The sequence below is a fragment of the Hemicordylus capensis genome, chromosome 4 (genome assembly GCF_027244095.1).
Source record: "Hemicordylus capensis ecotype Gifberg chromosome 4, rHemCap1.1.pri, whole genome shotgun sequence".
In the NCBI taxonomy this organism is placed as follows: domain Eukaryota; kingdom Metazoa; phylum Chordata; class Lepidosauria; order Squamata; family Cordylidae; genus Hemicordylus; species Hemicordylus capensis.
Genome location: NC_069660.1, coordinates 262,608,016 through 262,631,335, shown reverse-complemented (window position 1 = coordinate 262,631,335; position 23,320 = coordinate 262,608,016). Strand labels below are relative to the sequence as shown.

The following is a 23,320-nucleotide window of genomic DNA, read 5'->3' as shown; positions in this document are numbered from 1 at the left end:
GTGCCCGCTATCTGAAAGCGGAGGAAATGACGGTGCTGAGGTCTGATGGTAACATGATAGTAGGCATCCCTGAGGTCTATTGAAACAAACTACTGGTTCCTGTGTAGGAGGAAGATGATGGTGGGAATAGTGACCATACGAAATCTCCAGTAAGTGACATAGGAGTTTAGCTCCCTGAGATCCAGAATGGGGCGGAGGGAGCCATCCGGCTTGGGTACGGTGAAGTATCAGGAATGGAAACCCGGGGATTGTGGGTTGCAAACCAGTTCTATTGCCGATTTTGCGAGTAGAGAGTCGACTTCCACGAAGAGAGCCAGGGTGGCTGGTGTGGGAAGTGGAGGATTGTACGGTGGGCTGGATGCAAACTCTAAAGCATATCCGACCCTCACAATGGTAAGAGCCCAGGAGTCTGTGGTGATGTTTTCCCAGGTGGAGATGAAGGGGGAGAGTCTGGTGCCCCATGTGGGGGGAGTTTCAAGTCATTGTCTCTTAGTTTGGGGCTGGGACCCCTTAGAGCGCTGCTGATGCTTGGAGCCGGTGAAGCTGGAGCACTTTCTGTATGGTTGGTACCTGGTGGGACGAAAGGATCTGTTTTGTGGTTGGTAGTACTGGTGTTTAGAGGAGTATGGCCGCTGCTGCCATTTCTGGGGCCTATAAGGCCGGGATGAGGGTTGTTGGAGCCTCATAGAGCGGGCCGTGTTACGAAGTTTTTGCACCTTCTGAAGGGTATCACCAGTCTTTTCTCCGAATAGAGAAGAACCATCAAAGCGAAGATCTTCCACTCTGGATCTGGCATCGGGCATAAGGCCGGAGGATCTGAGCCAGGTGTGCCGACAAAGAGCAACTGAGGATGCCATCACCTTAGCAGCGCCTTCTGTTAAGTGATGGATTGCGTGAAGTTCCTGTTTTGAGACCTGCGTGGCTTCATGCAGGAAAACTTTAGCTGGGCCCTGTTGTTCTTCGGGCAAGTAGTCCAAGAATGGGGCAACATGGTCCCACAGAAAAGACTGGTATCTGGCGTAGTAGGCCTGATAATTTGCTGTTCTGGTCAATAAAGACAAAATTGAATATAAACGCTTCCCAAATGTGTCTAGTTTCTTTCCTTCTTTGTCGGGTGGGGTGGAAGAGGTATATCCATGGAACTTGGAGAGTGAGGACTCTACTACGATGGAGGCAGTAGAAGGGTGCTGTTTCAGAAAGGAGTCATCCTGATCAGCAGAAGTGTGCACCCTATAGAAGGAATCAAGTTTCTTCGAAGTCTGGGGAAGGGAGAAAGATTTTGACCAAGAGGCCTTGGTGACCTTGAGGATGGACGGATTCAAAAGGAGAGATACCAATGGATGGGCATCATCCTCAATCAATTGGAAGAGAGGGTCTGGCTCTGATTTATCTCCTTGGGAAAGCTGCACTCCCAGGGAGGTAGCCATACGAGAGACGAAGTCAGTGTATATTCGGAAATCTTTCGAAGGAGAGCTAGGCCTGGGTTCCATTATAAGTGTAAGGGGTGAAGAGCCCAATGATATCCTGTCTGAGATCGAGGACTCTGGTCCCTCGCCATCCAAAGACGAATCCATGGAGTTGCTCGAGATCGGAGGGGGAAGGGGATGGATTTGAAGCCGAGTAGGAGCTGGTCTAGAATCCGGGGTGATCGTAGCCATGGCTGCTTGCACGGGATAACTTCTCGGTGGAACCTGCAGCAGTAGCAGAGACGTGGTTTGGGGTGGAGGCGGAAGGACCGTTGCCTCCGAGCGTGGGTTCGGTATCGAAGACGGTACCGAGGTCGACGGCCGGGGCAAGGTAGAACGCCAAAGAGGCAGTTCCGTAGCAGCCAAGGCTCGGCGGTGTTGGCGAACCTCCTGGTGGGTATAAAAATAATCCGCCTCTTCTATAACCTGACAGGCATAGCGGTCATCAAGGGCCGCTTCAAGTTCCCGACTGGACCATCGACAGGGCTGTTCTGGTGGAAGGTCCTCGGGTTCAGACTCCCGCTTGGAGTTGTATAAGGGATCGTGAGGACTAGATGCATAGGCGACCTCAGCATCCAGAATAGTCTCTGTCTGGAGCGTACCGGATTGATGTTCGGTATTGTAAGTCAATTTGTGCTTCTTCTTAGGAGGCTCCGTAGGAGCATGACAGGCCTTCTTTCTCTTTTTGGCCGATTGGACGGAGCACGGTTCAATGAGTGCCGCTGTCGAGATCGGCACTGCTACAGAATTCTTCGATACCGAAGTCAAAACCCGAGCCACGGGATTGACCGGTACATTGGCCTCTGGTGTGTTCACCAAGATCCCTGGTGGGGAAGAAATGGGCTGTAAGTTCCGGGCCAAAGGAGAAGCGCTCGAAGAGGCCTGCAGAGTAGGTGGTTTGTCCAAGCCTGAACACTTGAAGGCCTGTTCCCAAAGCCAAGAACAAAGTTGGGATGCTCGATTCTTGCGTGCCTGCTTAGTAAAGGCCACGCAGTACGGGCAAGAACCAATTTTATGGGCATCGCACAAACAAAAAAGGCAAAGTTTGTGGCTGTCGGTCAATGGGATTTTAGATTTGCAGCGATCACACTGCTTAAAGTTTGAAGTCTTGGCCATAGGCCAGAGAAGGACTGGAGAAACTGTAACAGGCCGGGCCCAAGGGCCACGATGGAACAGCGAATTCGAGGAAAACTACTAAAGGGGGGGGGTACCGGGGATGAAATAAAAACGCTAACCAAGGGGGATACTAAACAAAATATGGGTAAAAACAGGCAAGGGTAAATACTTAACAGCGTGATCTAGCAAGGAGTGCTCAACTATGTGTCTTCTATCGCGGACGAAAAAAGACTAAGGAGGGAAGCCCGCGCAGCCGCCTATATACCAAGGGGGCGGGGTTACCGCCAAAAGTTAGAACTCTAGCTTGGAAGCTCCGAAATGGTCTCTGCACAGGCGCAAGGCCCATTTGTGTAAAGCACAGAGACCACGTCGAAGAACCCCACTTTTACTGCGCAGAACCTTCCCCAGGAGAATAATGATGTATCTCCCATTCAGCTTTCTATTCTGGGGAAACACTATATTTGGTTAGGGCAACTGGCCCTAAAGATTTCTGAGGTGGTCTCTCAGCTATAGAAGGCTTTATATGGTGTGCAGGCAACTTTATCAGTAATCTCCTCACTTATAGAATTGGGCGAATTGAGAACTGCCCCCTTGGCTTGTGTTTCTAATGTGAAAGAGACTTCAGGAGTTGTATGCTTGGATGATTTAGGAAATAGTTTACTGCAGAACTATTATCAGAAATTAGAAGAGATTGAACTGCCTACATTTCACAAATTCATCATATATTTACTGAAGTAGGATCTGGACCCCTACCAGGATCTGGGGACCTTCTTGCACTGTCTTTAATGATTCCTCTGTCCCCAATGATATCTCATTAACAAGTGATGAATACTGGAATAGTTCTGAAGTGAATCTTGACAAATCCCCTGATCAACATCATAGGATGTGTGGCATTATGTATATTTAACCGGTATTAAGTCCCACTGAACTCAGCAAGAATCCACTTCTGAGTTAATATGAATAAGACTGGGCTACAAAATCATGGTCTGAAAAACCTAGCCTCTGATTTCAAATCTTTGCTTTGAGCTTCATGAACTTCAGACAATAGAAGATTTTTGTGAACCGAAAAACATGTCAACCTTTTCATATGTTAGTTTGCTTCTTGATTGCAAATGTATTTTCAAATACAAATTGGTTTATTCCACTTGATGTAGCATATGGAAGAGTGAGGTGAACAGGAAGAAAGAGGAGCCAGAAGTTGTGCTGTACAAAGTCCTTGCCACCATGCTGCAAAAGCAATGTGCTCTGAAGACTACCAGACTGCATTCCTAGACCAAATTACTGAAAATACAATTAATTCTGCAATATTTGTCAGTAGTTTCCCCACATCAAGTCCTCAGTGCATGGCTTGTGTAACAAAGATACAACCGAAATAAAACTACAATGAAAAACATTTTACTCCATTGCTGTGGTATCTGAACACTTGGAAATGTTCAAGGCAGACATTAAAATGTTGTAAAATTTAGCTACTCTAAAAGCAGGAAATTGCAATTTTCCTCCATTCTTGTACTGAAATGTTGTTTTTTTCTGGAAATCCCTAATGTCCATGTAAAGTACCTCCCAACTCTCTAGCTGAGCTCAGGTGAGTTTTGTAAAAAAAACCAGAAAAGCCAGACAGGGCACACAAATATGGGCACACAAATATGCCTACCAAGATACAAATGTCTGATTTAGATAATCAAGCATACAGTCCAATCCTATGCAGGACTACCAAGTTCCACTAAATTAATGTGTCATTTTCAAGCAACTATGCATAGGACAGCCTTAGATTTCCTCAACTTATTTGGAAATAAATGACACTGAACTCTGTGAGGGCTGGACAGAGTAGTGGATCTTGCCTATGTAGGGCTAGGGCTTCTAACCTGTAAGATGACACAGGAACAGCCCTGCTGGATCAGACCCAAGGCCTATCTAGTCCAGCATCCTGTTTCACACAGTGGCTCACCAATTACTCTGAGAAGCCTACAGGCAAGCCTACATGCCCTCTCTCCTACTATTGCTCCCCTGCAACTGGTATTTAGTGTCATCTTGCCTCTGAGGCTGGAGATGGCCTCTAGCCATCAGACTAGCAGCCACTGATAGACCTGTCCTCCATGAAACTGCACTCAAGTAATCAGAAGGCCCAAATGGAATTCAAGGAGGTGGCTACAGAAGTACTAGAGGCAAATAGAAAATCACAATAGCAGAACAATCTTACAATAAAGTGAATGAAACCTGTGCCAAATTGTTATGCTACAATCTTCATTTTGGAATTTAGCCTTCACCTTCAGTCAGACTGAGGGCAGTCATTAGTCTCATTTAGATATTATCTAAGGTTATCAGAGCCTTTGGATGAGGCAGTCTATAAATGTAATAAACAATAAATTATCACTGGAGACTGTACAGTCTGAAAATGAGGTGAAAGTCCCATCCAGCATGTCACTCTTCCTTTTTGGGTGGGTCACTCACGCTTACAGCCTACATCGAAATAGGTGAGGTCTGTACGTGTGATTTCATGACTTCCTGTGATCAGGAGACTGGGGTGCCCCAGTCTCCTGATCACAGGAAGGCACACAATCACACTGACAGCTTTCGCCTCTTCAGACAACAGTTCTGACCTGCCTAGCAAGGAAGAGTGATTGATGTGCCAGGTGGGACTTCCCCACCAACCAGATTGTTGTCATTGTTTTTATAGCTATGCTATTGATTGCTGTTAGCCCCTCCCCTTTGAATCTGAACCCAGAACCATCAGTCACTCGCTGAGACGCCTTTAGCGATTTTGTGTGTGAATACAGTATCTCGTATTCAGGCCGAGCTATATTTCACAGTTACTGCAGTCTAGTGTGAAGGTGTCTAGCAACTCCTCTTACAGGATTAGATTGGATCACTTTCAGTTTGTGATTCCTGAGGGAGTGGACAAACTGCTTCAGACTGTGCATACTACAATTTGTTCTCTTGACCCTTGCTCAACTTGGCTTATATCTTCTGGTAATCATATTATCAGAGAGGATCTGGTAAATATTATAAATGCTTCTCTGAGAGAGAGCAGGATGCCTCCTTGTCTTAAGGAGGCTATTACTAGACCTTATTTGAAGAAACCTGCATTGGATCCCTCACAGTTAGCTAATTACAGACCCGTTTCTCATCTTCCATGGTTGCACAAGGTGATTGAGCGTGTGGTGGTCTCTAAGCTCCAGGCAGTTTGGGATGATACCTAGGGTGGTGGTCTCTAAGCTTCAGGCAGTTTGGGATGATATCTAGACCCATTTCAACCCAGCTTTCAAGTGGGCTATGGGGTTGAGACTGCCTTGATCAGATAGATGGATGATTCCAATTGGCTATCAACAGAGGGAGTATGTCTCTGCTGATCCTTGTGGATCTCTCAGTGGCTTTCTATACCATCGACCATGGTATCCTTCTGGATCGCATGAGGGGGGTGGGATTGGGTGGCACAGTTTTACAGAGGTTCAGTTCCTACCTGTTTGGTAGATTCCAGACAGTGTTGCTTGGAAACTGCTGTTCTGCAAAGCGAGAACAAAAGTGTGGAGTTGCACAAGGCTCCCTACTATCTCCAATGCTCTTTAACATCCATATGAAACCACTGGGAGAGAGTATCAGGAAGTTTGGTGCAGGGTGCTATCAATATACTGATGACACCCAGATCTATTTCTCTGTGAGTCTGTGATTTCACAGAATCTCATCAGGAAATGGCATATGTTCCCTAAATGCCTGCCTTGAGCTGGTAATGGGTGGGATGAGGGATAACAAACTAAACTGAATTAAAATAAGACAGAGGTACTGACTGGGGGTGGAGGGATTGGGACCCAAGAGATGGTTTAGATCTGCCTGTTCTGGATGGGGTTAAAGTCCCCCTGAAAGATCAGGTACATAGCTTGGGAGTGCTTCAAAACTCTCCCTGGTTTCTCAGGTTGAGGCAGTGGCCAGGACAGAGTGCTTTTTTTATCAGCTTCAGCTGATATCTCAGCAACATCCATTTCTGGAGGTAAATGACCTTAAAACAGTGGTACATATGCTAGTAACCTCTAGGCTTGAATACTGTAATGCACTCTACATGGGGCTGCCTTTGTATGTAGTCTGGAAACTACAACTGGTACAGAATGCAGCAGTCAGATTGGTCTCTGAGACAACACAAAGGGACCACATAACATCAGTTTTGAAAGAATGGCACTGGCTGCCAATATGTTTCCAGGTGAAATACAAAGTGGTGGTCATTACTTATAAATCCCTTAACAGCTTGGGCACAGGGTATTTAAGCAAGTGCCTTCTTTATCATGAACCCTGCCACCTATTAAGATCTTCTGGAGGTCTGGTTACAGTTGCCACTACCTCATTTTGTGGCAACTGGGGACCGGGCTTTCTCTGTGGCTGCCCTAGGGCTTTGGAATACACTTCCTGTTGAAATAAGAGCATCTCCTTCTCTGTTTGTTTTCAGGAAGACCCTCAAGACACACCTGTTTTTGTAAACTTTTAATCTGAATTAATTTTAATAACCCGTTTTATATTTGTGGAATTTTAATCTATTTTTTACTCTTTTATATTTTAAATGTTATATAACATCTAGAGATGTACATATGAGGTAGTATAAACACACCATAAATAAATAAAATGAATGAATTGGCAGGGCCATGAGCAAGACCCAAGATGCTGAAAAGTGGGCCCTAGCAAGTTCATATGAACAAATGGAGTTCAACAGAAACCCCCACCCCAAGCCCTGTAGGTCAACCTCAGTACTTTGAATCTAGTTTGGAAGCAAACTGGTAACCAATGATCCTGCCACAGGATGAGTGTAATACTCACGAAACAATTAGCAGCTACAAGCATTCTTGCAGCTGTATTCTGGACCAGCTGAAGCTTCCAAGCCATCTTCAAGGAAAGCCCTATGTAGAACGTATTGTAATATTCTAGCCTGAATGTCACCAAAGCATAAGTGCCTAAGATCAGGTCCAACTTTTCCAAGTAAGGAAAAAGGCAACTCTGTACACCGTCACCATCTGTGCCTCCGAGGACAGTGTCAGATCCAGAAGTACCCCCAAGCTGTAGACTTTGTCTTCCATGATGAGTGTGACCCTGCCCAAGACCAGAGATACCTCACTACTCAAATAATTGGTTCTACCAACCCAAAGCACTTTCATGTTGTCTGTATTATGTTTCAGCTTGTTTGCCCCCAGCTTCCAAACACCAGTTAAGAACATCCAATGTCCCCCTGTTGTTGAATTAAACTATAGGTAGAGTTGGGTGTCATCTACATACCGATATAACGACAGCCTGTAGACACTGATGACTTCTCACAGCAGTTTCATGTAAACTGCTTATGTTAAGCAGCATAGGGAACAAAACTGATCCCCATGGCACCACACAGAACAAAGGGTGGGACAAAGTCCCGCAACATCCCCTTTTGAGTATCAACCTCCATGCCAGACTGGAACCACTGTATAAACAGGCCCCCAAGTCCCAACCTAGAGAGGTGACCCAGAAGGTTACCATGGCTGATGGTATCAAAAGCTGCTGAGAGGTCCAGAAGTGGACCTCCTTTAGTGTAGAGGGAAGAACATGTGAGCTCCACATTGTGTAGAGAGAAGAGCAAGTGGGTTTCTCATTATCCCCTTTACAAACAACATACTTAGAATAACAGGGCTGCCTGGGACAAAAATATTTTATTAAATAACTCTACCTCTGAACATCCTAATCCAAATGCCATGGCTCCCTGCGATTTGTCAAGTCTTGACTTAAGGTCACATGGTATAACCTCTGTTGAACCTCATTTCAGACTGCAGGTGGTGGTATTGCATGTTTGGAAAGGGAAACGTTCTCACCCAGTCTTCTCCATGACAGGCTAGTTTTGTATATGTAGAGTTTGTTTTGCTTTTAAGATGTGGGAGTAATTCAACCATGTGATGACCCCCATCCCTGCAATTTGAAATGGTATAATCCAGCAAGAACTGCAGCTTCTTCTGATCTGCTATTTCAGTTCTGAGAATGCTGACAACTGTAGTCACTCAGTAGACAAAATTGAACCCAATTCTGTTCATTTTTGTATTTCTTAAAATAATTAAAGCAAGTAACAGCATAATTCAAGGCATTAGATTATCTAGTACTGTAACATATCTCATTGTGCAATAACTCACAAAACTTGTTTTACATTAACATGGAAGAAGACAACTAAGAATAAAATGCCACTGAACATCTACTGATGTCAATTCTTTTGTTATATAAATCATTACAAAGTGGCTGAATCACTACTGTTAGCTCAATTTTTAAGTCTACTGACTACTTTTAACTCCAAAAGGACTTACCAGTAGTCCACAATTGTGCTTGCCATCCTCACCATGTTTAACAGGATGGGAGGAGCTCAATCTTCCTCTCCTGCTTAAAGCTAAGAGGGGGCAGGAATCATTCCCACCAGCTGCACTGTACTCAAAACTGCACCTTGACTAAAACTAGGGCTTCATATCCTGATGCTGGGCTGCCAAGACTCTTAAAGTGCCTATTCAACCCACTTCCCAAACAAATATTTTTCTCAGCTTCAAGTTCGAAGCTAGAGAGGGGGTCAGTTGTGCTGAGCTTCAGCAACTGTGAGAATGCTCCTCAACTCCCTCTTCAGCTCTACCTTTGGAGCTAGGAGGGGAGTATTGTTTCTTTTCACCTTGTGAAAAGTAACAACACAAGGTAAGAGACATAGGGAGGGGCAAAGTCCTTGCATCCGCAAGTTCTGCCTTGGCTACTAAGGCCTGTCAACAACAAAAAATTGGCCCTACTGTTAAGCATCAGTAATATTTTGGGAAGTAGTTTTCAAGGTGTTTTTCAAGTTTTCTGTCTTGAAAGAATCCTTTACACATTAACTTGTTTGCTACAGAACCTCTGCATAGCTATCAAATACTGTTCACTGCAAAGGATTCTGGGGCACATTCTCAGTTCACACTTGGTTTACTAAAGGCACTGGCCACGCCAGTTGGGCCTCACTATTGCCTGACATAAATTGAGCACACACCCTAGAACAGACTTTACATCCTGCTGCAACTGCACACTGAGAAGGAAGATCACTAGTAGAGGGCAAACAATCTTTTCAAGGAAGGTTGTCTGTAATGATTGCCAACTACAAAATGATCCAAACCATGACATGGTGTACTGCATGACAGTCTCCTGTCTCTTCCCACCTCAGTACATAGGAAAATAAAGCAACTCCTAGTACATAAGAGAATGAACGCATCACAGCAAGTGGATGAGATACCACCCAGTGCTGCCTCATTACATTCTTGTGCCCAATCAGGTGTGTGTTGTTTACTCTCCCAAACCCTGTGGGGAGGGTAAAAACAGGAAATCTCCGAACAAATTCCTATTTCCAAGGGCTGTGTGTGTGTGTGTGTGTTGTTGTTCAATGTCTTAACCAAAATTCAACCAAAAGGTGAAATCTTATGTTCACATGAACCATGTTTAAATGTTTTTTGTAAGCTACCTTGGGCTTCTTTTGACAGAAAAGCAGGGGTATACATTTAAAAAAATAAATAACTGGGAACAATATCTAATCCATCTCTATATAAAAGGCTTAGGTAAAGTAAATTTGAGCCGTCGAGTCGGTGTTGACTCCTGGCAACCACAGAGCTATGTGGTTTTCTTTGGTAGAATACAGGATGGGGTTACTATTGCCATCTTCCGCACAGTATGGGATGAGGCTTAGGTGGTCTGTGGCAAATGCCATGTGGCAAGCCCCGCCCACACAGTTCTTTACCAATTGGAGGTAACAGAGCATGAGCCCAGTGGTGTCTGGGCACTGGGAATTCCATATGCAGATAGGGAAGAGGAGCCTATGATGATTAAGGTCAGTTGGAATGCAGCTGTTACTGGTGGGAAGATTGAAGAATCTATCTTTCTATCCATATCTATATCTTCTTTCCTCTACAATCTATAACATAAAATAGATGGAAGCAATGGTATGGAGGAGGAGCAGGAGCGCAGCTCAGTGAGGGGGCTGTGGCGGGGGAATAATCAAGTAATAGCGTGCAGATGCTCTGCATGGGTTAAGCTAGTTCCTTTTATTCAACTTATTGTACTGATTGACCTCGTTCTTGATGGTACATTAAATAATTACAACTTGAAAGCCAAGAAGAGCCCATTACAACTATGGAACACATTTTAAATGGTAAGCTCCTACTTTCAAACCTACAATAACTAAGGCATGTGCTATACCTTGCTAAAGTAAATTTTTATTCATCCCTAGACACTTTTGGATTCTAAGATTGTTGCAATGGAGTAATAGTGTACCGATCATATAAGAAATCTAACCCAAATGTGTGCATGTTCACACGGAATCAAGCCCTACTAGTCTAAGTCTACAAGTTTCCTAGCCTGGCTACCTACACATATCTATATTCATCATTTATTGCATTTCAGAAGCCTAGAAACAGGGGAGGGAAGAGGAAAAGAACACACTTTTAAATTTACAAGAGCTTCTCTGCTTTAACACCTAGAGACTATTCTTATTCACCACAGGCAACTAAAAGGCTATTTTCAAATCTGTTTTATGGTACTTTCTTCCTAATAAGTGTGCTTAGAGTTGTAGTCTTGAACTAATTAATCCCAGGTTAGTCTATCTACTTGTACATAAGAACAGCCTTGTTGAATCAGGCCTAAGGCCCATCTAGTCCAGCATTCCGTTTCCCCACAGTGGTCTACCATATGCCTTTGGGAAGCCCACAGGCAAGAGGTGAAGGCATGCTCTCTCTCCTGCTGTTGCTGCCCTAGCAACTGATATTCAGAGGCATTCTGACTCTGAGCCTGGAGGTAGCCTATAGCCATCAAGACTAGTAGCCACTGATAGACCTTTCTTGCTGTAAGTAGCAAACACTACAGCAGAAGCAATTTTAAAAGTTCACTTGCTGCCTAATACCATGCGTGTTTACTCATAAGTAAACCCACTGTATTCAACAGGACTTTCCCTCAGGCAAGTGTGCAAAGGAATGCAGTATTAATCTTGCTGACTAAGTACTTCCAGATGGCATAATGCAGCAATAATACAAATCAGTGTAGTCAGAGTTGCTTAAGTCATAAGATCCATATGAACAGACAGGTTCCAAATACTTTTTAAATTCACGTCACACCTTGTTTTTATCAATTCACATAAAAAACTGAAAAATAAAAATAAACTGAAGGAGACTGAAATCCAATTGTTTATGTAATTCACAGTGAGGAACTGGTTTCAGAGACTTGAAATCTTAGATCCACATGAGTGGAAGGGGGTGGGGAGAAATAAATAAAAACTATGCCTTTGTATTTTCGTTATTTTCTGGAGGAGAAAGAAAGAATACACCAAAGCATCTAGGAGAAATACACTATGTTTGGGGGCCACTCCATACATTAAATGGTAACATGTTTTCAGCTATATGTACAACATGGCAAGAGGCTGCAGCCAAGTTGAGCCAAGTTCCCTACTGCATATACCAGTTTGATATACACAGTGGGACACAAATGCACCTTCTCATGATGTAGGTTGTTCTGTACATAACGTGTAAAATATTTAATATAAAAATGGCCCACAGATAAAAGAATTTGACTAGAATCTCTATCTCATTTTTATATTCCACGACTCAAATCATTTTTTCATAAGCAATTAGCTATGGCTACCGTGAGATAGAAGTAACGCGTTATGAAATCCAAAACAACCAACTTTCCATTAGTTGCCTATGATGGTACGGCTAGGCCTAACTCACCTGGGGAACAAAAGTCCTAGCAGGAGGACAGGAAGAAAATCAAGCATATTTAGATTAAACGTTTAGAGGAACTGAATCGCCAGGAAAGAAAAGAGGGCTCTGGATATTCGACGGCCTGTCTTTGTGTAAGAACTCTGGACTAGGTGAGTCTGCTGTGGGGCCCTTCTGCTTCCATTAACTTGCTTTCTCTCCGGCCGTATTTCGCGGGTGCGAGTGTAGAATGAGCATTTTGGCCCACACCCCAGGGCGGCTCCTGCAGTCAGGCCTTCTCAACCCTCTCGGGTGTTAGTTACCATCACTCCCACTTTACTTCAGAGATGTTTGGCGGGACCCAGAGAGGACTCTGTTGAGCCGTTGCGAACGAAACCAATGACAACCCCGCCCACCGTCCCGAGGCCTTGGCGAAAGCCAGCTCTCAGAGTCGCCCCCTTCGCTGGGTCGCCAAGGGATTCGGGAGGGGAGGCCCAGCAGCTTGAAGGGAACAAGGGCGCCAGAGACGCCGACTCCCAAGCACAGCATAGGCCTCGCCAGCCTGGGAGCCAGGCCGCGGGCGGGGCCCTCTGCCGAGCACCTCCCCCTCCCGAGCCGAGTCACTACCACGTCGGCGCAGCCAACACTGCGGAAATGGGGCAGCTGAGGCTGGGCGTTGCGCAGGCGGCTTCGCGGCTCAGGCCAGAGCCCCATTTCCGCAGCAAGGGGCTCCCCGGTGGCCGCCTTACCTGTGTCCCCGATTATGATATACTTGAAGAGATACGCGTAGGCCATGTCCTTCCAATCGCCGCCGCTGCCGCCGCCGCCTCCTGCTGCTGCTGCTTCCCCTCCTCCTCTTCCACCTCTAGGCTCCTCAGTGACGCGGCGTTATGCCCCCCCTCGCCCCTCGGTGTCGGGATCGCGCTACGGAAGGTTCGAAACCGTTAGCGACCCCCACGACCACGCTCCTCTAACCGCCTTCCACCTCTTGACAGTTTAGCGACCACCTACGCCGCCGGCCTTCACGTTCCCACAGGCGAGGGCCTTCCCCCACCCCCGCGTTTCCCTTTTCTTTCCCCGCACTGCGCCCTTAAAGGGGCTAAACGCGTCCCGAGGCGCGGGGTGGCGGCGGCGGTGGCGGCGGCTCGCGGGAGCAGGAACAATAACAGGCGCGAGGCTACCAAACGCTTCAGCAACGTCACGCAGCCTCCTTCGCCGACCCGGAAGTGCTGAGACAACCGGTGCCTTGCCTTGGCAAGTGGGCGAGGGGGAGGATCTGTGCGAGTGACGCGCTGAAAACTCCTGAGCGCCGGGTGGTTTAGCGTGGAGGGGGCAGCACTGCAGAAGAGGGGCCTGACCGGGCTAGCTTGATCAAGAGATAAGGGCCTGTGCTTCTCCTTCAGTCGTCGCCAGGCTCTATTTTATTTCGTCGATGAAGTTCTTGCATCATGGCCTCACATCATCACAGCAGTTGCCTGTTGGCAGTTTATTGCGGATTTAACATTGGCACTTGTGGGATGTTAATATAAGAGCAGCCCTGCTGGATCAAGCCCATCTAGTCCAGCGTCCTGTTTCACACAGTGGCCCACCAGATGCTCCTGGGGAGTCCACAGGCAAGAGCTGAAGCATGTCCTCCTGTTGTTGCTCCCCTGCAACTAGTATTAGAAGCATCCTGCCTCTGAGGCGAGAGGTGGCCTTTAGCCCTTGGGTTAGTAGCCATTGATGGACCTGTTCTCCATGAATTTATCTAAACCCCTCTTAAAACCATCCAGGTTGTAGGCAGTCTTGTGGCAGAGAATTCCATAGATTAATTGTGCATTGTGTGAAAAAGTACCCAGGAGTGACTTAAGTTGTAAAACCTCACTATTGCTGCTTCTTTTTATGAGTGAGGTTGGAAATGGTTTCTTTTCTTCCCTTCCCCAATAATGGTGACACACAGAGAACTCATTTCTAAAACCAAATAAATTATATCATTCAAAAAGTCACCAGTATACAATGTTCCCTCTAAGGCGTGTGTGTGTACTCATACATTTTTGAATGTCCACTCAGTTAATTTTAGATCCTGCTCAGGCTGAATCAGGAAGGTCCCACTCTGAATGCATGTGCATGCGCACTGCCTTGATACTGCTGCCCAGAAAAAACTCATTCCTCACATAGATGAAAAAAATTAGAACTCTGACCAGTAGGGTTGTTGTTGGTCTTTGCACACCCTCATCTCGGTAGCGGCACTCACTGGCAGCTACTGGCACCTGGAGTGGAGAGCCATTCCAACAATTAGGCTGTTGGTTATTCTGAGGGAAAGTCACATTTTGGCCTAATGAACACATTAACTTAGAGGTATGATTGCCATTTCAAAGCCACACCCCTGTAAGTTGGCATCTGTGCAATATAAGTAGTCTATGGATATTAAGTACATCAGTAGTCGTCAACCTTTCCAGATCTGGCATTCATCTTTAATTGCAATCTACAACATTCTATACTTTTAATTTTTAATTTTACAGTTTTAAGTCTGCCTTTCCCACCTTTTTAAAATATTCTCTTAAAATACCTACAACAAAAAATAAAATCCTGACCCACTTGCCAAGGGCCTATGTGAACTGGACTACCTATTGTAAGTGTGACCACCATATTCAAACAGTCCCTGTTCATCTAATGGTCTTCATTCATCTGGTCTTCATTCTCCAGACCACTCTCATATAGGGGGAAAAAGGAGTCCCGCTTCACACACACCCCGCCTTTCCAGTAGGCTTTTGAGATCACCTGGCATTCTGTGTGTATGTCTGTGTGCCCCACACCATCAACTTCGCAATGCCTGGGCCAATATGAACCAAATCAGGTACAGCTGCAGTGAGTGACACACAGGGACACCTCAATGGCGTAGTTTGTGATGATGTCATCCACCCTGATTCAAGATGGCGGGCACATAAACTTTTGAGGCGCAAGTGGGCTAACTTGTGAACTGCTTAACTGATTTGAACCAAATTTGCCTCAGCAGTAGGGATACACAGGGACACCTCAACGACGAAGATTGTGATGAAGTCATCCACCCCTATTCAAGATGATGGACACGTGAACGTTTGAGGTGCAAATGCACTATTTTGGACAGTCTAACTAATTTGAACCAAATTTGCTGAAGCTGAATGGACACTCTGGGATGCTGCAATGGTGTAGTTTGTGATGATGTCACCCACCCCGATGAAAGATGGTGGATACATAAATGTTTGAGGTGCAAGTGCACTAACCTGAGGACTGTCTTAACCTATTTGAACCAAATTTGGAACAGCTGTAGTGAGTGTCACACAGTGACACCTCAATGGTGCAGTTTGTAATGATGATATCCACCTTGATCCAAGATGGCGGACACATTAACATTTGAGGTGCAAGAGATCTAACTTGTGGATCTCGATTTGCACCAAATGTAGTCCAGTTGTAAAGAGAGTAAAAGGAAAGTAGGCTGATTAGTTCTTAATAGAGCAACTTGTTATTCTCTGAAATACTTGATTGTTGAGAAAATATTCTGGTTGGTAACAGGAAAAACAAATCGGTTTGTAGCACAAGCACACTAAAACAAAAGAAGAAACAACCGAATACAATGTCTATCTAGGAACATTTCCTACTGCTGCTTTTTCTCAGACCTTCCTTAAAGGGTTCCTTTTTTTGTAGCTTTCCCTTAAACTTTCAGTCGAGACCTCCCACTAAGGACCTAGGGCGGAGTGTGTCCCCCCAACCTTTTCTGGCTGTTGTCACTCTCCAGCTTCCAACAAACTGAACCACCAAAACAGAAAGTAGCTCTAAACCAAACTGAGCTATTGACACCTCCTCCCAAAGAGAGGGTGGGAACCCTTTCTGAATTTGCTTGGTTTCAGGCTGGACCCAGCTACCAATCACAGGGCTCCTGTGTATTTCCAGGCTCGGTTAACCCATAACTACCCACTACACCCACCTTTTTAAATTGAGACTAGGGGGTCAAAACTGTTTCTAATCCCCTATGTCAAATAAGGGCCGGGGGGTGGATATCTCCCCTCCCACAGCTTACATTTACACAACGCAATATCTATACCAATGTGTTTTATAGCTGCTTCCCTCACAAACACAGCGTAATCTTATATAGATTTAACTAAGAGTTTATTCCAGTGAGTGAGATCTTAAAAAGGAGTAGAGCAGACCCTTACCTGTTCTCTGCCACACCATGCAGCTTCCTGTTGTGACAGTGTCCCCCCTACCCCAAGAAACTGTATGCAGTGCCAGCACACACATGGCATTCGTGCATGTCTGAACCTTTTGGCACTGAACCTGTGCATGAACCTTAGTTCATGCACATCTCTGTTTCACACCCCATTTCTGATCCACATATAATTTTGGTTGTTTCCACCTTACTCATCACGAATCTCTGCATCCTCAAGGTAATATGGTATGGAAAGTCCTATCATTTGTTCCCACTGTTGCATCCTCTTAGCCATTCAAAAGGTGATTTTCCTGTAGTCGAAAGAAGAGTAGTTCAGCAAATAAAAATAGTTTCATGGATTGTCTCTTTCTAGGATTATTGTTGTTGTAGCTGCCAGTTGTAAACTCTGTTTCACTAATGTGATCATTATGTCCACTAAGCCATTCCCATGGATGGTGCAAGGAAAGAGTCTTGTGTTTTATCCCATAGTTATGCAAATATTGCTGCATTTCAAATGAGGTAAGCTGTGTCCTATTGTCAAGCACTAGTTTTTTAGGAAGACCTTCTCTAGCAAAAATAGCAAATGAAACTTCTGGCCACCTGGAATAGTAATCAATGATCACTATAACAAATCTTTGGTTTGTGGGTTGGTTATCAAAAGGCCCCATTATATCCAGAGCAAGTTTTTCTCAGGGACCATTGGATTCTCTACTGCAGTCAAGCGGGTGGCAAAAGTCTTTTGTGACTTGTCAGATACAGCAGAAGCCATACAATGCCTGACCACATCTTCAATGTGTTTGTCCATACCTGGCCACCAAAAACTTTCTCTTATTGGCCTTTTTGTCAAGTTCATGCCCATGTGACCTTCTTGGGCAATTTTAAGCACATTTGCTTGTGTTGGCACCAAACGATCAGCCCTCAGTACCCACTCACAGAAGAGACAGCTCACTCGCTATGTGCATGTCTGGTTGAAAATCTTCAGGTACCTTGTTTTTGCGTGGCCATCCATTAATTATGTAAAATTTAAGTTCAGTAAGCACTTGAGCAGCATTGGGAGCTGCATTCCATTCAGAAGACGCAATTACTCCATGTGTGGATGAAGCTATTTGCACAATTACTGTTCCTTCATCCTCATTTTTGGGGATCTCCTCTTGGCCTAGAAGTGGCAGTCAAAATAAACAATCTGCAATTGTATTCCAAAGAGGTAGAAGATATTCCACCAGGAAATCAAAATCCATAAGTAATTTGGCTATTCATTTGGCTATTCTTGGGGTCGCTTGACTTGATCCCCGAGTAGTAAATAAAGCGGATAGGGGTTTATGGTCTGACTGTAAAGTTAATTTTTTGTCCCACAAGTAAGTCCTAAAGTGCCTCATCACCACCCAGAAACATGCTAGAGCTTCTTTTTCAATGACAGAGTACATCTTCTCTGATGCAGTGAGTATTTTGGAAGCAAAAGCAATTGTAACTTCCCTGTCCCCTTTTTGCTGGGTCAAGACAGTAACCAAACCATATTCAGAAGCATCAGTAGTTACAATAGTGTGCTTATTGATGTCAAAATAAGTTAGAGCAGGGCTTTCAGCAATGACGGATTTGTAGTCTGACAACTAGCCTTGCAGAATGCATCCCAGTTAAATGCTATATTCTTTTTAAAAAGAAGATGTAATGGAGCAACTTTGGAGACAAATTGTATAACATATTTAAAGTAATACTCAGAGAGTCCTAAAAATGAGCAAAGTGCATCCTTGTTGTGTGTCTCTGATGCTTCTCAAATAGCTTTCACCAAGCCTGTTTTGGAATGCACGTCACTCAGATATTGTATGTCCCAAGTACGTCACCGAATGTGTACAAAATGGACATTTCTCTGCAGAGATAGAAAGTGCGTGTTGGAGTGTACTTAAGACTTCTGTCAGTTTGGCATCATGCTCAATGGTTTTGCCATACACTAAAATATCATCCTGAAAGTAAGTGATTCCATTTGTAGCCCCCCAAACTGCATGCATCATTCTTTGAAATACTGAAGCTGCAGAGGCTAATCCAAAGGGCAGTCTTTTGTACTGAAAAAGACTCTCGGGTAATGAAAGCTGAATATTTGCGAGAACTTTTGAGCAGAGGAATTTGATGATAGGGTTAAGGTAAAACTCTAACAGCCAATTTCCCAAATTTTTAAGTCCGAAGAATGACTCAGGTATTCTCTTTAAGACGACTCCGAGATAGAGAATCTGCCACCATGCTTGTCTTCCCTTGAATGTACTCCACCTTGAAATCATATTCCTACAGGACAAGACTCCAATGCACAAACATTTTCTTATGCTGTGCCTTCTGCAGCTACTTAGGTGCTGTATGCTCCATCCAGAGTTCAAATCTGCAACCCCACAGATAGTGATATAGTTTTTCTAGGGCATACACAATGTCATAACACTCCTTTTTGGACACAGACCAATGGGACTCCTTTTTTGACAATGTTTTACTTATAAATACAATGGGATGAAGTACCTGGTCCGGACCTAATTGGGTTAACACTGCTCCATTGCCTCTCTGAGGGGTCAGTTATTAGTGTAAACAGTTGCTCATAATCTGGAGCTTGAAATATTGGGCAACTTTTGACAGCTGATTAAAGCTGATCAAAGGCAGTCTGACACTCCCTGGACCACTCGACTTTGCTGGGTTTGTTTTTCTTGGTAAGGTCTGAGAGGGGAACTGCAATCTTACTTACAGTTGGGTGCAAATTTACAATGGTACCCCACTAACCCCAGGAAAGATTGTACTTAGTGTTTCTTCTTAGGGATAGGCCATTTTTGGACAGCCTCTACTTTGTCCTCCAGTGAAATAGTGCCCTGGTCTACCCTATGCTCTAGGTGATATACCTGATTCAAGCCAATCTGACATTTTTGGCCATAATAGTAAATCCAGCTTCTTTGATGCGCTGGAACACAGGCTAGAGTTGTTCAAGGTGTTAGGAACATAGGAAGCTGCCATATACTGAGTCAGACCATTGGTCTATCTAGCTCAGTATTGTCTTCACAGACTGGCAGCGGCTTCTCCAAGGTTGCAGGCTGGAATCTCTCTCAGCCCTATCTTGGAGAAGCCAGGGAGGGAACTTGAAGCCTTCTGCTCTTCCCAGAGTGGCTCCATCCCTTGAGGGGAATATCTTGTGGTGCTCACACTTCTAGTTTCCCATTCATATGCAACCCTGCTTAATTAGCTAAAGGGACAAATCATGCTTGCTACCACAAGACCAGCTCTCCTCTGTTGCTGCCAGGTAGAAGAGAAAGATGGCCACATCATCTAGGTATGCCCTGGTGAAATCACTCATCCCCCTGAAGAGTTCATTAACCAACCTTTGGAACGTCGCAGGGCCATTTTGAAGGCTAAAGGAGAGCACACTAAAGTCATACAGTCCATAATGTGGAGTAAAAGCTGATTTCTCTTTGTCTGCTCAGCCAGAGGCACCTGCCAATATCCTTTTATTAGGTTCAGCATTGAAATGTATTTGGCACCACCCAGCTGCTCTAGTCAGAGGCGCTCTCACCCCTGAACCTCTGAGCTGAAGTCCAGGGCCTCCACACTCCCTGGGGGCCCTCAAATCCATTTTAGTCTGTCCCAGGTGGTGTGGTCGCATTAAAAATGTGTTAAAAATAATGTTTGTGTCAGGGGCCTCCAAAAGCCTTTAGGTCCAGGCTCCAATATTACCTAGGTGGACCTCTGGCTCTAGTAGACAATCAATGCAAGGCATGGGGAACCAGTCTGGTTCCGTCCTTTTGTTTCACTCTCTATAGTCTACACAGAAAGAGATCTCCCCGCCCCCCCATGATTTGGGGACAAGGATGACAAAAGAGGCTCAGCCACTCTTGGAGGCTCGGATTATGTCCATAGACTGCATTTCCTCAATTTCTTTTTCACTGATTTTGTGCTGCCAGAAAGCTGCTGAGTAATGCTGGTGACGAATCAGCTTGCTACCCCAGTGTCTATGGAATGTATAGCTAAGTGGGTATATTCTGGCCATACAGTGAACAGTTTAGTGAACCACTGGCACAGCTGCGCGGTGTCCTCCTTCTGCTGGGGTGTTAGCGTAGGTGCCCATGGGATCTCTTCTATTCCACTCCCATGATGAACCCCAAGGCAGATGTCATCTAAGATTACTATCCCCTCTGCCAGGTCTACTGTGATGTTGAACACCATTGCTTTCCGGGAGTGGAAGGGCTTGAGGGTGTTCACATGATATATTTTTGGCTTGAGTGGGGTCCCTGGGAACTACATAATTTACTTCCCCCACCCTTTCTTTGATCCAGTATGGATCTTCCCAGGCAGCTTGCATTTGTTGTTGCAGATTGGACTGAGGAGTAAGGACCAATGCCTGATCTCCAGGTTTGAGGGTACACTCACAGTAATGCACATCATACCATGTCTTTTGCTCAGCTTGTGTCTCCTGCACGTTTTGCTTTGCGAAGTCTCTCTCAGGGTGTTCTGGAGGTCATCTACAAAGTCCAGGATGTTAAACTCCTAAGGGGGTCTCTTCCCCCTCCTACTGATGACAGATCACTTCTAAGGGTTCTCAGACATCCCTCCCATACACAAGTTCAAAGGGGGAGAATCCAAGGCTTGGGTGTGGCATAGCCCTGTAGGTGACAACTGTGGTAGCACCAAGTTCCATTGTTGCAGTGATCAAGTATAAACTTTTGGATCATTGTCCCCAAAGTTCCACTAAATTTTTCCACTAAATCATTTATCTGGTGATGCTAAGGGACTGATGTGAGGTGTTCCACATCACGTGTGGCCCATAATTTCTCCATCACCCCAGATATGAAACTGGTCCCTGCATCAGTCAGGATTTCAGGAGCCCAGCCTACACTGACAAAACTGTCAACTGAGGCCTGACTTACTGTTTTAGCATCAATTTGATTCAGGGCTATGCCTCAGGCTATCTGGTGGCAGAGTCAGTACATACTGTTTCCCCCTGAGGCGTCTTGGGTTAGATGGGCCCCAGGATGTCCACCAACACTATCTGGAATGGAGCCTCAGTGATGGGTAAGGGTTGTAGAGGTGCCTTCACCTTGTCCTTGCTGTTCCCCACTCGCTGGCAGACATCACAAGATTGTATGTACTCCATCTCTGTGGTGTTTCCTCCATGGTGTTTCCTCTGACAAGCCTCACAACCCCTGGGCATACAGGCCTCAGAAGGAGGGGTTTCTAAGCACCCTGTTCTTCCTCCATCTGCCAGGAAGAGGGAATAATAATTATTATTTTTATTTATTTGTTTGTTTGTTTGTTTGACATTTATATCCCGCTCTTCCTCCAAGGAGCCCAGAGCAGTGTACTACATACTTGAGTTTCTCTTTCACAACAACCCTGTGAAGTAGGTTAGGCTGAGAGAGAAGTGACTGGCCCAGAGTCACCCAGCTCGTTTCATGGTTGAATGGGGATTTGAACTCGGGTCTCCCCGGTCCTAGTCTAGCACTCTGACCGCTACACCAAGGAGCATGCCTTGCTCCTCCCTGGAAGCCCATACAGGCAGCCACCTTCAATCTCCACTGGCCAATTCATCACTGGCTTCAAGTCCATTATATATGTTCACAGGGTCAGCCACCATCCCTCTCCTGTATTCCCACCCTCTGTTAGCCCTTAAAGGGGTGTTAGCCCTTAAAGGGGTGCCTTATAGGACTTCTTCTCCCTACATAATCTCCCAGGGTATCTGCAGAGGGGAGGGGCCTTCTAGCTCCTGGCTGCAGCCAGGCAATGGCTTGTTGGGCCATTCTGGCCCAGTCAAGGGCAGCCATCCTCCCGGCTTTCGGGTGAGTGCCCTGCCCTGCCCTGCTGGACATTGGAGGAGAGTCCCAACAGTCACATCCTGGCACTATACAGTCCAACAGTAGTTTGGCCCTACTCTCTCCTTGGTCCTAGGTACTTGCTAGGTACTACTAGTTGCCTTTGGGGTTTGCAACCCTCTATATTTTAGTATCTTCCCCTAGGAAAGGTTGTTAGGTATACTCATAACCAGTCACTTTGTTGGCTTGACAAAGAGCAGGATGCAAAGTAGGTTTAAAAGCCTTCTTTATTCAGACAAGACTACAACAAACTCTGGGCAGCTTACAGTACACCTAGAAAAGAGAAAGCTAAGCCACACCCAACCAAACACAACCTAATCTTAAAGAGACAGGATATCTATACCACATCTCCCCCTTTTAGATTAACACTGCTCTTCTTCGATTCCATGTAACACACTGTAAGTACTTGGAGCCAGAGGTTCAAGCACATGATTCCTGTTGGGGGCAAGTCTATCACTTCCCCATGACAAAATCATCATATTTGTAATATAATATTATATTTTACATTATAATACTATTTTACATTATTGTAAAATAATGTGATATAAATGTAATAAATGAATAAACAAATAAATAAAATCATCATATTTTGTTGGACGACAGATAACTCTGCCACTCCTAGTACATAATACAGTCTCTTGGATGTACCTCCAACTCTTCTAAGCTTCAGATATATATCCACCATTCTGTGGTGCTGATTCCAAATTGCCCACTTCATTCTGATCTGGTGATTGTATACAGTTCTGTGGTGCTAAGTCTGAACTGTCTGCACAGAAATGGTCATTACAAACACCAAATGTGTCATCACATGACCCAGTAGTAGATAAAGCACTATCTTTTCTTAAACATCTCCTATTTCTCCTGAATATTGTTCCATTAGAAGTTTTCACTGTGTACGCTCATGGCTCATCCCTCCTGGCTGTGACAGTGGCTGGTATCCAGCCTGTCCTTGTCTGCTTGTAAACCTTTTCACTGACCCAAAATGGTGGCAAGGGAGCAGTCCCTTTATCATAGTACAACTTTTGCCACTTTTGAAGTTGACGTAAACGCACCAATACTCCAGTAGTCACTGTA

At 45.1% G+C, this 23,320-nt stretch overlaps 1 protein-coding gene across 1 annotated transcript in view; it reads right to left on the bottom strand.

The window, feature by feature from the left end:
• RAB2A (RAB2A, member RAS oncogene family) overlaps positions 1-13,500 on the bottom strand; it is a 64,491-nt gene extending 50,991 nt beyond the window's left edge. The window contains exon 1 of the mRNA XM_053246213.1: positions 13,006-13,500. Within this exon, the coding sequence (XP_053102188.1) occupies positions 13,006-13,051 (46 nt within the window). The 5' untranslated portion in view covers positions 13,052-13,500. The remainder of the gene's footprint in view (positions 1-13,005) is intronic.
• Between the last annotated feature and the right edge of the window lie 9,820 nt (positions 13,501-23,320).